The sequence below is a fragment of the Fringilla coelebs genome (genome assembly GCF_963513975.1).
Source record: "Fringilla coelebs genome assembly, chromosome: 3".
NCBI classification, from domain to species: domain Eukaryota; kingdom Metazoa; phylum Chordata; class Aves; order Passeriformes; family Fringillidae; genus Fringilla; species Fringilla coelebs.
The window spans coordinates 82714433-82728070 of NC_140030.1; the positions used below are offsets into that span (position 1 = coordinate 82714433).

Consider the following 13638-nt stretch of genomic DNA (forward strand, 5'->3'; position numbering starts at 1 on the left):
AGGGTAATTGATTCTGCTAACGTCTCAAAGTGAATGTTGCATTTCCAATGGTCATATCTGAATAGACTAGACTAGACTAGAATAGACTAGAATAGACTAGAATAGAATAGAATAGAATAGAATAGAAATCACTGAGGTTGGAAGATACTTTCAAGATCATCCAGTTGAACCATCCACCCAGCACTGTCACCCTTAAACCAATAAACCATCACCCAGGCCCACATCCAGATGCCTCTTGCACGCCTCCAGGGATGATGGCTCTACCATATCCCTGGGCAATCTATCCAATGCCTGACCACCCTGGCAGTGAAAAATTTTTTTTCTGGTGTCTAGTCTGAATTTGCCTTGTCTCATTTCTTCTGGTCCTCTCGCTGCAGGCACTGTAGAAGAAACCAGCCCCACCTCACTACAGGCTCCTTCCAGGCCGTTGTAGAGAGTGATGAGATCCTACCTGAGCTTACTCTCTTCCAGACTAAGCAAACCCAGCTCCTACAGTATTCCTCACAAGACATGTGCCCTAGTAAAGGATGTCTGTGAATCTCCCTTTGGTTAAGCCTGTGCTTTCCCAAAAATTCCATAGTTTCCCTCCTACCCTCTCCTAGACTTGTTTCAATACTATTATCACTACACCTGGGTAGTGATAATTATTGCTTCCTTGCTTGCCTTATAAAAACAGTTGCTGAGATGTCTTTTGTCACTCAGGGTCTTTGAAGAGTGAGCTCCCTTTCTACAGATAATCCTGCTATTTTTTCTGACCCTTTCCTTTTAGTCTTGCCAGTTAAGCAATCCCTTCAGTCCCTGAAGAGATTGGTGTTCACAACCTACCCCTCTCTTTCCCAAAACTCGCTTGCAATTGCCTTTATTGCTGTACATATACTCTGCTTGCTCTGGTTATAGAGCTCTGGTTATAGAGCAGGGACAACCACTATCTTCAGGATTTGCTTGAAGGTTTTCTCTTCAAGGTGTCTGTATTTAGTCTGATATCTAATTTCCTTCATCTTGGCAGATGACTTTTTATAGTAAGATTTCAAAGTTAAGGCTGTTTTATGGATCACTCTTTGTAATATTTAGAAAGCTGTAAGGACTTGCATTTTGAGTTTGTGAGAAAAATATTGAAGGGTGGTTCAGATCAGGATCTATATCAATTTTTTGCTTCATAATTTTCTATTTCTTATTCTAATAAATTCAGATGCTATTAATGTTCCTAAAAATGCGATGCTGTCTACTAAAAAAGTACTTCTGTACTTTTAAACTGTGTTTTTAGAACACTTCTGTGTTCTAAAAAATACTTCTGACTGAAAATAGTATTTTTATGTAACTAAAATTAAGTTATAATTCAGATATTTTTATTTATATGATTGTTAAAAATTTTTGTAATTTAGTAAAATTTGCTATTTAGTTGTAGTTTGGTTTCTCACTTCTTTTGATTAAGCTCTGTCTTTATTTAGATTCAAACTATTTATTAGCATCTGTTTAATCAAAAATATTGGAATCAAATACTGTGCATACTATTATAGTACAAACAGTTGATTTGAAATGTTAAATTTGGTGCAGACAAATTACACACAAATTTTTTTATTAAGTCCTTCATCAGTGCTGGTAAACTAGTGTGAGAGATCCTCACATTGCTGTACATCTCCTGCAAGTTGCCTGCAGTCTTATTATTTTCAAAAGATGGTAATAAACAAGGTATTTTATAACTACTGAAAAATACTGTCTTGTGTGGCCTTGCCCAAAATTAGAAATATTTCTCAAAACAGAGTATTAGCCAGTTATCTTCTTTGAAAGAGTGTTGAACACTGTATCTGGCTTAATTATTGGCTACAGGAATTGCATGATGTTGTTGACTTGAAGTTCTGAGGAGAACCACGTGGGGGAAAAAAGGTTGTCTGTGAATTGTCTGTGGGGTGGATTACTCTTCAGTCACCATATTTCATATAGTAAGGATCCAAGCTCTAGATTTAATCCTGCCAGAGCTTGATCCATTCCAGCTTTTTAGCTACATGAAATAAATGGAGAGTGATCGTAGTTTACCTAAAGTCTAGGACCTGCAAAGTGTGATTTTTGTTTATTTCTGTACATTTTTTTGTATAAACAGAGAAGATTTTTAATAACCTTTGCATCAGTAAAGACTCATTCTGTATTGTATGTCTGCTGGGATAAGTGTTTTCAGGAATGGTATTAAAAGCATTCTTTTCCCAGGGAGGGGAGAAGTGAGGTGCCATTCTAGTACCTGAAAACTCCCTCACAGACATAAGGTAGCTGATAGTGCAATGAAAAGCATTAGCTAGGGGATTCTTGGAATCCAACAGCACAATAGAAAAACCTGTGTGAATTCTGAACAGGTTTTGTGTTTGTATCAGCTACTGGTGGAAAAAAAAAATTAAACTGCTATGTTACCTGCATTGGAGTAATTTTATCCAGTGGATATCCAAACATGGCAATAATATGTTTTCGTTCAATAACACCTTTTTGTTTTGCTTTTGCAGGTATTATTCTTTCCCTTAGTTTATTTCTCTGTATCACACTACCTTTTTTAAAAAAAAAAGTTAAACTTTTCATAAATCCTCGCAAGAAACATGCTTGTGAGAAGCAGCACAGGTGCATTATTCCACCCTGCATCCTTTACCCCTTAAACTCCTGACTTCAGTAATAAATGATTCTATTGCTATCTTATTGCATAATAGTTTCATACACAAATACTAACTTCCTCATCTGATGTAGGGTTGCTTTTTTCAGTACCTAAAATCAATTAGTTGCAGTCTTAATTCTTTACTTGGCAACTGAAATGATATCTTAAACATGTTAATGTGGTCAGTGATAAATTGCTTCAGAACTATTCAGAATTCTTTTGCTGGAATCTAAGTTGCTGTTGCTGCTAAGTCCTCTAGCTTCTGTTTGTTTTAGCACATCTCTGCACCAGGTATTTTGGCTGACTTAGTAGTTGATAAAATGCAATCAGAAGGTTTGTTTTCTTAAAGGCATATTGGAGCCTTTGCTGCAACCACAGGAAGCTTAAGCCTTCATTTAGGCTATACAGTGGAACTTGGAATTACTACCCTGTGCTTTTTATACTTTCTGCTTTTTTTAGCCTGCGAGAGCATGGCTTGCTAACGTTCTGCATGCTTCCAGCTACTGTTCCTTTTTCTGTTCATCTACATGCTATGGCAGCAAGTAAAATAGGATGACATGACAATAGGATGTAGCTTGATTCTTTGGTTTTATTTTTTGTAGAAACATAAAGTCTTTGAATTCCAAAACACTTTCCGGTGCTTAGCAGTGTTTAACTTTTCAAGCCAGAATTAATGTTTATCTTGCATTAATGAATGAATTGTTTTTCTGAAGAATTTAGCCAAACAAAATTATGCTTTCTGTCCACTGCAGGAAATGGCAGATCATTAAAACTTGTTTTGGGAGCACCCTGATTTAATGTTTTTTCCAATAGATTGGAATTGTGATAAGGATCATCTCAACAACTTTTCCATTGTAATTTACCTGTTTTCCATGTTCAAATAACTCATCTGACCTTTACATCTTCTAAGAATATTTTGCACGCACTTTGACAAATTTTAAGTGAGTTTTTTGCCACTTTACATTTCTCACAGCTGAAGTTCAAACTGCCTTTTCATTAATACTTTTTATATGTAATTCTGGAACTATTTTTCCAGACCTATGGTGCACAATCTACTCCACAATCTTACTGTTTATTCCAGAAATTACTCAAGTGGCCTTTACAGGATTTCAGAAACTTCTTGAAGAGCCTGAAGTTCCCAAGTATTGTGAAATCTGTTTTTTTTTATTTTTCCTAATAGGATGCAACACAGATGCCAAGCAATCTGAGGAGCAATCTGCATCTGCAAGTGAAGAACTTTATCCTTTCTGCAGGGAGCCCAGTTATTTTGAAATCCCTACTAAAGAATGCCAGCAAGCTTCACAGGTAGCAGAGAGCACCATTCATGAAATTCCCACAAAAGATACCCAAAGCTCCCACGCAGCAGCTTCAGGGCACGCTTCCTTTACCATTGAATTTGATGACAACACTCCAGGAAAAGTAAAGATCAAAGATCATGTGACAAAATTCACGTCGGAGCAGCGTCACAAGTCGAAAAAGCCTTCTTCTTCCTCCAGTGGTCAGGACCTGCCGGGGCTGCAGACGGTGATGATGGCTGCCGAGAGCAAAGTGGCAGATTGGCTGGCACAGAACAACCCTCCGAGAATGATATGGGAGCCAACGGAGGAGGACTCCAAAAGCATTAAGAGTGACGTTCCAGTGTACTTGAAGAGGCTGAAAGGTAAAGTGAATAATTCCAGCTATGCTTAGTTCTGAAAGCAGCAATTCCTCACCAGCACGCAGTCAGAGGATCCCTGAGGCCATGCGGAGTTCAGATGAAATTACAGATACTCCATGTGTGCTAGGATCTGGGCTGGGAAATTTTATTGCTGAATTAAGTCTTACAAAGAGCATAAGAAGCCAAATGCTGAATCATTTTACAATCGATATGCTAATTGGAGATGTTCTAGTGTGGCTGAAAACATCAGGTACTTAAACACTGATCTTGAAAAAGAAAAGGGAAAAACCCCAAAATTTACTTAAACTTTATATATCTCACTTTTTCTCATGAAGTACTTTAAAAACATGAATTCTTTTTAGAATCAAAGCTCTGAAGTTCAATTTATGCTTTTAGCAACTCTTTCAATAGCATATCTTCTGTGATTATTTGTATTTTCTAAGAAAATTATGGCAAAGAATACATCATATACTCATTCTGCTTATATGGATCATGTTTGTTGGAGTCAAGTTTGAGTCAGGAAACAGATATAAAGCAAGCACTTCAATTTTTATATTCACCTTGTGGACAGTTGTATTTATATGAGTGCTGCTGTTGAATGGAGTTCCAGGTGATCATACATGTTCATTTACTGCACACAGTGGCATTTCAAATGAAATTAAATAAAATGTTACATGTGACAAGTCTACTTTCTCTTGACTGTCACTTAATGGAATAGAGAAGCAGATCGTCTTGATGTTCAGATGAAGAGTCTAGTACCATTCAAGCTTTCATAAGGAAAACTTCTGATGCACTTTTTCAAGTCTCTCTTAATTTCCACTTTTAATTTCAGCTGGTTAACCCCACAATTCTCATTTTCCTTGGCTCTGCAACATTATCATGTCTAGTTGGTAAACCACCTGGGACTGCGTACAACATTCTTTGCCTTATTGATCTGCTTTTTAAGGCTAACCCTTTGAAGTTCAGCTAAAACTAAAATTCTGAAAGCAGAATTTGATTAATGTGGTGGCATAAAGATAATAGTATATTATTTCTTCCAGTGTAAATCACATTCTTTGGCCTTCCTGTAAATGTATTATATTCATGAATATTCTTTAACATACTAGCCATGACACTTTGATAAATAGAAGGGGCTTTGTTTATGAGCCTTTTCCTGACAGAAACTCCTTAAAGTCTGATTAATTTTCATCTGAAAGAGGTGTAAGTTATGGGATGCATATGGCCATAATAAATATCTGAATTTTTAAATCTTTTATGGCTTGTTTGTATTCTCATTTGTTAGTTGTATTTTTACATAGTAAATATACCTAGATGCTTTGAAAGTTTGATTTCTTTAAAGAAACTCGAAGCTTTTTTTTTCGTCCCCAGCTTTTTCTTATAATATTCTCTACTGAAGTCCCACTGCTAAAATTAGATTATATGGCTTTCACTGTGGTGTTTATTTTGCTTTATTATTATTATTTGGAAATATATGAATCATCTCATAATTTTTATAGGCACTATTCTAGCAAGTAGAAAACAGGAATGTAAGTTGGGATTTCAGCTGTGTTTTCAGTGGTGTTAGTCTAATAAATAAGATTAGCCAATATGCAATTACTGTTTAACTGAATAGTACCTGCATATTCTAACTATTTAAAGGAGAAAACTTTTAAAAAGCTAACCTCTTGAGAATCAAAAATACAGAAATTTGCCTATATATATATATATATCAGAATTTGATCTTAATGAGTCCAGAGAGTATGAAAGTGTTCCTTCCCAGGTACTGAGCTAAAACTTAGGAGCATTGACGCTTTCACCGTACATGAGGTTACTCTGTGTTCTATACACTTACTATGTGTAAGCATCCAGCCTTCATACATTTTCAGGTATCATTGCAAAGTACATCTTCAGGTGTATGTAGGATTTATGAAATATGTAATCCTTATTCATAGATCTCAGAGTAGTTCATGGAATGAATAAGTAATAACAACCATTTTACTTGCACACATCAGATGCTGAGGGGAGTGAATTATGGAAAAACTCATTGCTCTTCTTGGAAAGAGTAATAAAGAATTCAATCCAAGTTTAAGTAGACATTTCTCATGATAAACTGTTGTAAATGTGAGAGGAATCCAGAAATATGAACTGTGACTCTCTTTGCACTGTCGGAAGGACTTTATTAAGGTTTTCTTTTTCCTCTTAACCCTGCCTGGAATGTGTCAGTAGTCATTTATAATCAACTGGCTCTGTAATAAAACTGATACAATTCAAAAACATACTATAGTGCAGCTGGTAAAATACTGGCTTTTGTATGTCACTGGTAAGTATTCACAGATGAGAATATTGGGGAAAGGATACTTCAAATGCACTGCTGTTACTGATCAGCTTTGAAAATGTTTCATTGTTTGACTTGTATTGACTGCATTTCCAGGAACTGTACCAAATTTGCAGAGCCAGGTACTGTAAGCTGTTGGAGTTTAAACAGAAATCCACTTTGAAATAATTTCCTTCCTAGTTTGCTGCTTGGCTTTTTTTATTGCTGTAATGTTGTGGTCTGTCTTTGTTTCACTGTGCTATATATTGTTTTGCTTTGCTTGTAGGGAATAAGCACGATGATGGCACACAAAGTGATTCAGAAAATATTGGTGCACACCGGCACTACAGTAAACGGGCAGCACTTGAAGAACACTTAAGGCATCATCATACAGAGCTGAAAAAGTCACACCAGAAAGTCCATTCCACAGAAAAGCAGCAAGAGCAAACTGGTTTGAGTCAGACTGCCTTTATGATTGAGTTTTTTGATGAAGACCATCCTCGCAAGAGACGTTCGTACTCTTTTTCTCAGAACGTGGGAGCTCTGTGCCCAGAATCTCCATCTCCGACATCTCACGCACGAGCTGAAAGAGTGAAACCTGCATCAGGAGACAAAGTCCCTTCACCTGTGCAAGCTGGCTCATCACATCACAGAGCAGTACATGGTGTTCATGCCAAACTTCTAAACCAGAAATCAGAAGAACCCTCTGCTGCATTACCTGCCTTACAATCTGTGTTGTTAAGGAGTTCTGGAAGCCTTGGCCACAGGCCTACTCAGAACCAGGAGATGGACAAGAAGTTGAAGAGCCAACATATTTCTGCTGCTACTGAAAAGGACAATGAGGATGACCAGAGTGACAAAGGTACTTACACTATTGAGCTGGAAAACCCCAACCCTGAAGAAGTGGAAGCCCGCAAAATGATTGACAAGGTGAGAAACCTGAAATGCATTCTGATGTTACAAGTTTTATGGGATGTGTGGGCAGCTCTCTACCCCTTCAGTTCTGAGTATTAAGGCTGCTGCAATAACACCAGTTTTTTTAAAAGTCTATAACATTGAAATATTAAATGTCATAAGAGCAGTAGCAGGCGATTGGCTAAACATTATTCCTTCTTGCATGCTGCTGTTTTAAAGTTTGGTAGTTTTAATGTGTTTCCAAAAGATTTCAGTACCAGGCACAAAAAATCATTTAAGCATAAAAAATACCAGGCACCAAAAATCATTTAACTGGGTAACATTTATGAGGGTGTTTTTTGTTCCTGTGGAAATACTCACTTGTTCTTGAAAGCCTGTTGTTTTTAGTTTTCATCACATAAGTTGGTTCCATCCAAATTATCATATAGATAGAGATTGCAAATGTTTCCTATACTTACTTAAAAAGTGTATTCAGTAACAGCAACTTAAATTTCAGTGTCAGCTATAAAGAGTAAGTATAAAAATGCTTTGATTTTCCTAAAGGGTTTATATGATAGCAGTATAAATTTCCTAGTTTGCTTATTGGCAACCACAGAAATATCAATAACAATACAAATTGCATTTGCCATTTAAAAACTGTATTAAATAACTGTTCTTTGGATTCAACAGGAAAATATGAGTAGCAGAAGCTATGTTTAATCATTTTGCTTAACATGACTTGAAATGGACTTTTTCTGCTTTTGTTGTGTTTTCCTAGATAATTTATCATGGCAGAATGCCTGCATCCAGTTCTAGGTTAGGGTTTTTCTAATTTACAGTAAATTTATTGTTTAGAATTATCTAAGGATTCATTTGCATGTCTAAAACTTTTCAGAGCTAAACAAATATATTAATACATTTAGAATTAATTTTGGTTAGTGTTGAAAACTGTGTTTTGCAAGACAACTTCATTTGTTTGATTTTGTAAAAAAATTCTGAAGTAGTGGGGAATGGGACATTTTATTATAGATGTTTTTCTTTTAAAAAAGGTGTTTATGGAGCATTTGGAGACAGGGATTAAAGTAAAGGGTGTCACCTTCAATAAAATAATAAAGGATTTTGGAAAGGAAATTTTTTCATTGAATCAATGTTCAAAACACAACTGGGAACTAAAAGCATTCCAAGTGAAGCAAGTAAATATTAAAGAACTACAAATTTCTACATTTATTCTTAAATTATAAATCTTCAACTAAATTGCATCAGAAAAATTATAAGTCAAGTTTTTGCCAAATATAGAAGTTAACAGGGTGTTTTGGAAAGCATGGGAAGTAATAATATTTGAAAATAGACAATTTATGTACTTGATAAAAATGTTAATGCTGTCTAATATTTGTAATCACAGAATATACTGAGATGGAAGGGGACCCATTAGGATCATTGAGTCAAACTCTCAGCCCTATACAGGGCATTCCAAGAATCACACCCTGTGATTCTGAGAGAGTTAATAAAATTTCAAATTTTTTGTGGCCTTCAGTACCCATTCAGATTATCTAAAGTCAGTTTTTTGTCTGACTCAAATCTCTCCTGTTACAGGAGTGATTCAGGGACAGGATGTGAGTGGAAGCCTTAAGAATGATAGTAAAGTATTGCTTAATAATCTTAGTGTCATATAAAAGCTTTTGGTTATCATAAATTTCCCTTACTGCTAACTTTAAAGGTATCACCACTAGGTATTAAAGATTTACTATGAAGTGAAGCAGAGATGTTTTCTCTTCAAGGTCTTCTGTATCGTTTCACTTAGTATCTGTGTTGAAATCTTATGAACACTATATTTTACACCCAGTTCAAAGATCCCTGCTATGCAATTCTTATTTGATTTGGTAATATGAAGTAGTATGATACTATTTTTATGAAGTGCAGAAAAACAGCCAATGAAGAAAATCGAAACCAAATGGAAGCCAAAAATTTTGTCCTCCAGCTTGAGCTCATTTTTGCTTCCCTCCTATTTTAAATTGCTAATGATTTGGATAATCTTATTTTGCCAAAGGGGGATAAGTGAGGTATAAGACAAGGACTTTGTTAGCCTGTTGGCTCCTGTGCTCCTTTATTGAGGATATAAGAGAACATCTTATCAATTATTTCAGTATAACCACTCCTTCATTGTTGGTAAGTCAGTCCTTTCTCTGAGTAGTTACTATGCTTGCTCAACTGAGTCATTTAAGGGTGTCTCTTGGGTCTAAAGTTTAATTGAAATTCAAGAGTTTAATTTTCTAGGATTGGGATGAAAATACACTACAAATAGCAAGGATCACTTTCTAAAACATTTGCATAAATAATGCATTCTTCTGAGTAGCAATTTACATTAGAATGATGCTAAAATCTGTGTGTGGTTTACCTGAAAAATCTTCAATGGAATAAAGTACTTCTGTATTTGGATATTTTCTCTCTTTTATTGGAGGGAAGGATGAGAATGACCAAAATATCCAAAGATTGCTCCCAAGTGTGACTCATTCCTAGCCTTAGCCTTACTTTTCTCTGGAAAGGAACATAAGAGCAAACCACAAATGCAAGAGTAGTATTAACTTGTAAAAAATCAAGGTGAGATTATTAATGTTTCTTTACATTAAGAATCCAAGAGAAACATGCAGGAAGTCAAAGTTAAAATTCTCAGAAAAAAAATTGAAAACAACCATCTCTCTGTGTAATTCTAAAAGGAAAGTAAAAATCGTAATGTATTACTTCCTTCAAAAGTACTATTTTTGCTTTGTGTAGCCTTTTGCTAAAGATTCAAGGAAATAGTCTCAAGCAGAATAGATGCTTGTGTGAAATTATTTTTAAAAGCCAGAAACTACGCTGTACTGCTTATTCAGCATCTTTCTTTCATTTAGATTGCTAAGGATCCAGTTCTTCCTCTGGTGCTCTTTCAGCCTCTAAGAAAAAAGTATTGTCACTATAGCAGAAAAGGAGCAGAATAGCAAATGACAGAACCTTTATTTCTCAACCATTTTAAGCCTGACTTTTGAGAAGAGAATGTGAGAAAAATGCATTATGAGAAAGAAAGAGGAAAACATTTCATAAGTAACAGACAAAAGGTTTTTAATTTTAATTCTTTTCCCTAACAGAGAGAGGTAATCACATATCTGCAGTCATGACTGTCTTGGGGGGAATTTCTTCTACTTACCTAAATTGCAAGTTTTTAAATTCATTATCACTCGTGTCTTATACAACTTTTGAAGATTTTTTTTAAAGATTTTATTTTAAGATTAAAAAATACAGTACAGGTGCACATAGTTTTCAATGATAAATGTTAAAAGAAGGTGCAAGTAGAAATTTATGGTTGTGTCTTAATGTTCTTTATGAATAGAGAATACTTGAAAAATACCATTAAACTTTGCTTCCTAAAAGTCCTTTGGTTAGTCAGTGATATTTCTGCATCCAGGTGTTCAAATGTCACTTAAATTCATAGAGCAGTATGAATTGGTTAGTAGGCTAAGGTTTAGAAAATAAATATATTAATAACAGGAGAAAAATAGATGATGGATCTCTTTTTATACTTGTAGAGCTCTTTTTAAAATTAAAATTACCACTGAGAGCAATTTCATCAATGTGGTAAGAAAGCAAGCTGCTCTTGTATACCACAAAGCCCACCTTGAACATGTCATAAAATACCCTCTACGCAAATAGCATCAGAAAGACACAACTCTTTTCCAGCAGAATAATGGTCTTATTGTTGCAGCTAACAGCTAAGTACAAAGTGAAAAAAATTCAGGATCTTGATTTAATTTAGAACATGTTTTCAGTGTTAAGTTTTCCATATAAAATACATGAGTAAATGGGTCACAGTTGTAGGATTTGTTTTTCCTCTACATCCAGCTTTTATGCTCTTTAGATGGATTCAGTGCTTTCTTCTGTTAACACTTAGCAATTGCTTTCTTTTTATCTCTGAGTTGTAAATTTTCTGTCCATTTTATGTTTTTTAAATAAATCAATCTATTAGAAGAAAGTCGTTCTCAGCAGTCATATCACATTAAAAAATCTTCATAGGCCACAGAAAAGGTAAGTCTGTCAGTGGATGAAAGAATTTAAAATGATGCTTCTGCAGTTCATCTTCCTTTTTTGTAGAAATAAAGAAACCAAATTATCATGCTAATGACTTCCCTTTTTCAATAAAGCAAAGTACTGCCAGTAATAAATATTAATAAATGAATGTGCAAATAATTCTGCATGTGTTTGGAATATTAAATACTTTGAGGCTATTGCAGTAAATAAAAAGCAACTCAATGGCTTTTTGCAAGTTCTTTGGGGGTTTCCTTCTTTTCTGTTTGTTTTGTGTAGGGTTTTTTGTTGTCTTTCTTCTTCAGCCAGTTTCATTTTAGGGTATTTAAAAATTGAAATATTTTGTAGAACTTACTATAGCAGATGTAAGCTCTTCTATACATGTGTGGGAAGGGATGGAGTAGAATTGAGGCTATATGAAGGTTTCAAGTCCTGTCAGATAACCAGGAAATCTGGAATGTTATAGCAGTTCATATACATATGGAAACATTTGGCTTAAAATTTTCTTAGATCCCCAAATTTTTTACTTGATTTATGTTATTTTCATTTACATTTCCTAAAAGATAATTGATTTTTTAATCAGCAAAGTAAATTTAGATCGCAAATTCACCTGATTCATACTGTTTTTCAAACAGAAGACTTGAAAAAAGGTAACAAAATCAAACCTCAATCCATCATGCCACCTTCAGAAAGACTTACTATGACCATCTGATGATTTTTTTTTCAGTGCAAGCTCCGTATTTTAGATGTTTTAAAGTCTTTATGTATTTAGATAGACAGGCCCTAACAGTAATGATCATGCTTTTAATGTGCAGTCTATCACCTGGAATTTTATTTGATTGCATACTGTGCAATGAGTATACATAAAATCTTACTCTATTAACACAATCTGGAGAGAGATTCTTCTTTCCTCTTTAAAATTTTGAAATAGTAATTATGGAGGGAAAACTGTATAGGTGTTCACTGTAGACAGCACATTTTCCAATTTTATTTTCTAGATCTTTCTGCTCATGATGATACTTATTTGTTTGGTTTGATGTCTTTTTTTTTAATATGGATATGAATGGGAATCTGTTCTTAAATATTTTATATATATATATATTTATAAAATGGAATCTTCTTATTCTTTTTACTCCCAGGGTATATCTGTTCATACCACATTGTAATATCGGCTAACATGAATTTAAAGGAGTGTTTACTTTTGAAAGATTTATTATTGTGTCTTGAAGTGTTCATAAACTTTGGATACCAGATCTTGTCTTTTCTCTTGCAAACATTGAGAATTTATCAGTAACCTTGCAGATTGTTATTGTTATAATTCCTCTGGTTATGGACCTGCTCTCAGCAATTTTTTCAGTATTATAAGTGGAAAAACTACTTGGAAAGCATCAGTGGGTAGAGAGGAAGTTAAGAGAAAAAAAATCTCAGTATGTTTCAATGACTCTTTAGGGAACCAAGGTAGATGTATCTATTTTCAGAAAATCACTTTCAGGTCTCCTGTCTTTTCACACTCACTGGGTTTAATTGCTTTTATCATTGCTTCAGCAGTTTCTTTGAGAGAAATGCCTTGAGCCCTACAGAGTGTTTTGTTTGCAGAGTGACTATTTTATGACTACAGTGCTGAAAAAGCAGTAGACCACTTGTAGCCTATCCAGTCATCTGAGCTTATAAATTTTGTCAAGAGTTCAGAGGATGTTTGTAACCTTTTCCTCTTAGAAGGAAAGGAGTTTTACAGCCTCTAAACTTGTTACATTTTTAATTTGGAATTCTAAAGAAAATTAATTCTTCACAGTACCAAACAGGGACAAAATATGTATGCATGTAAATATGTAACTGGTGTCTGATAAGAGGAAGCTCTTAGACTTGGCATGTTAATCCTTTTCATTTGCTTGTGTGGCTTTTTTTATACCAGAACATCTTGCATCTGATTCTATAACTTGCATATAGAGTTAAAGTGATGTTAAGAGCTTCTGTGAAAATGCATGGCTATTCATGAGACATGCCCTGCAAAGAACACAGTCTGTTTGCCTGGAATGGCCAGGATAACTGTCAAGAACTAACAAAAACTATTAAAATGAAACTCCTCAGAAGCAGCTTGCTTAAACA

General features: G+C 34.8%; 1 protein-coding gene across 9 annotated transcripts in view; it reads left to right on the forward strand.

Annotated features, from left to right (window-relative positions):
• Positions 1–13638, forward strand: part of CEP170 (centrosomal protein 170) — a 95532-nt gene that overhangs the window by 41059 nt on the left and 40835 nt on the right. For all 9 annotated transcript variants that reach the window (XR_014616057.1, XM_084203339.1, XM_084203340.1 and 6 more), the window contains exons 8-9: positions 3813–4292; positions 6869–7512. Coding sequence is in view for 8 of the 9 variants with exons in the window: in XM_084203339.1 (XP_084059465.1) it covers positions 3813–4292; positions 6869–7512 (1124 nt within the window). In the remaining variant the exon portion in view is untranslated. The remainder of the gene's footprint in view (positions 1–3812; positions 4293–6868; positions 7513–13638) is intronic.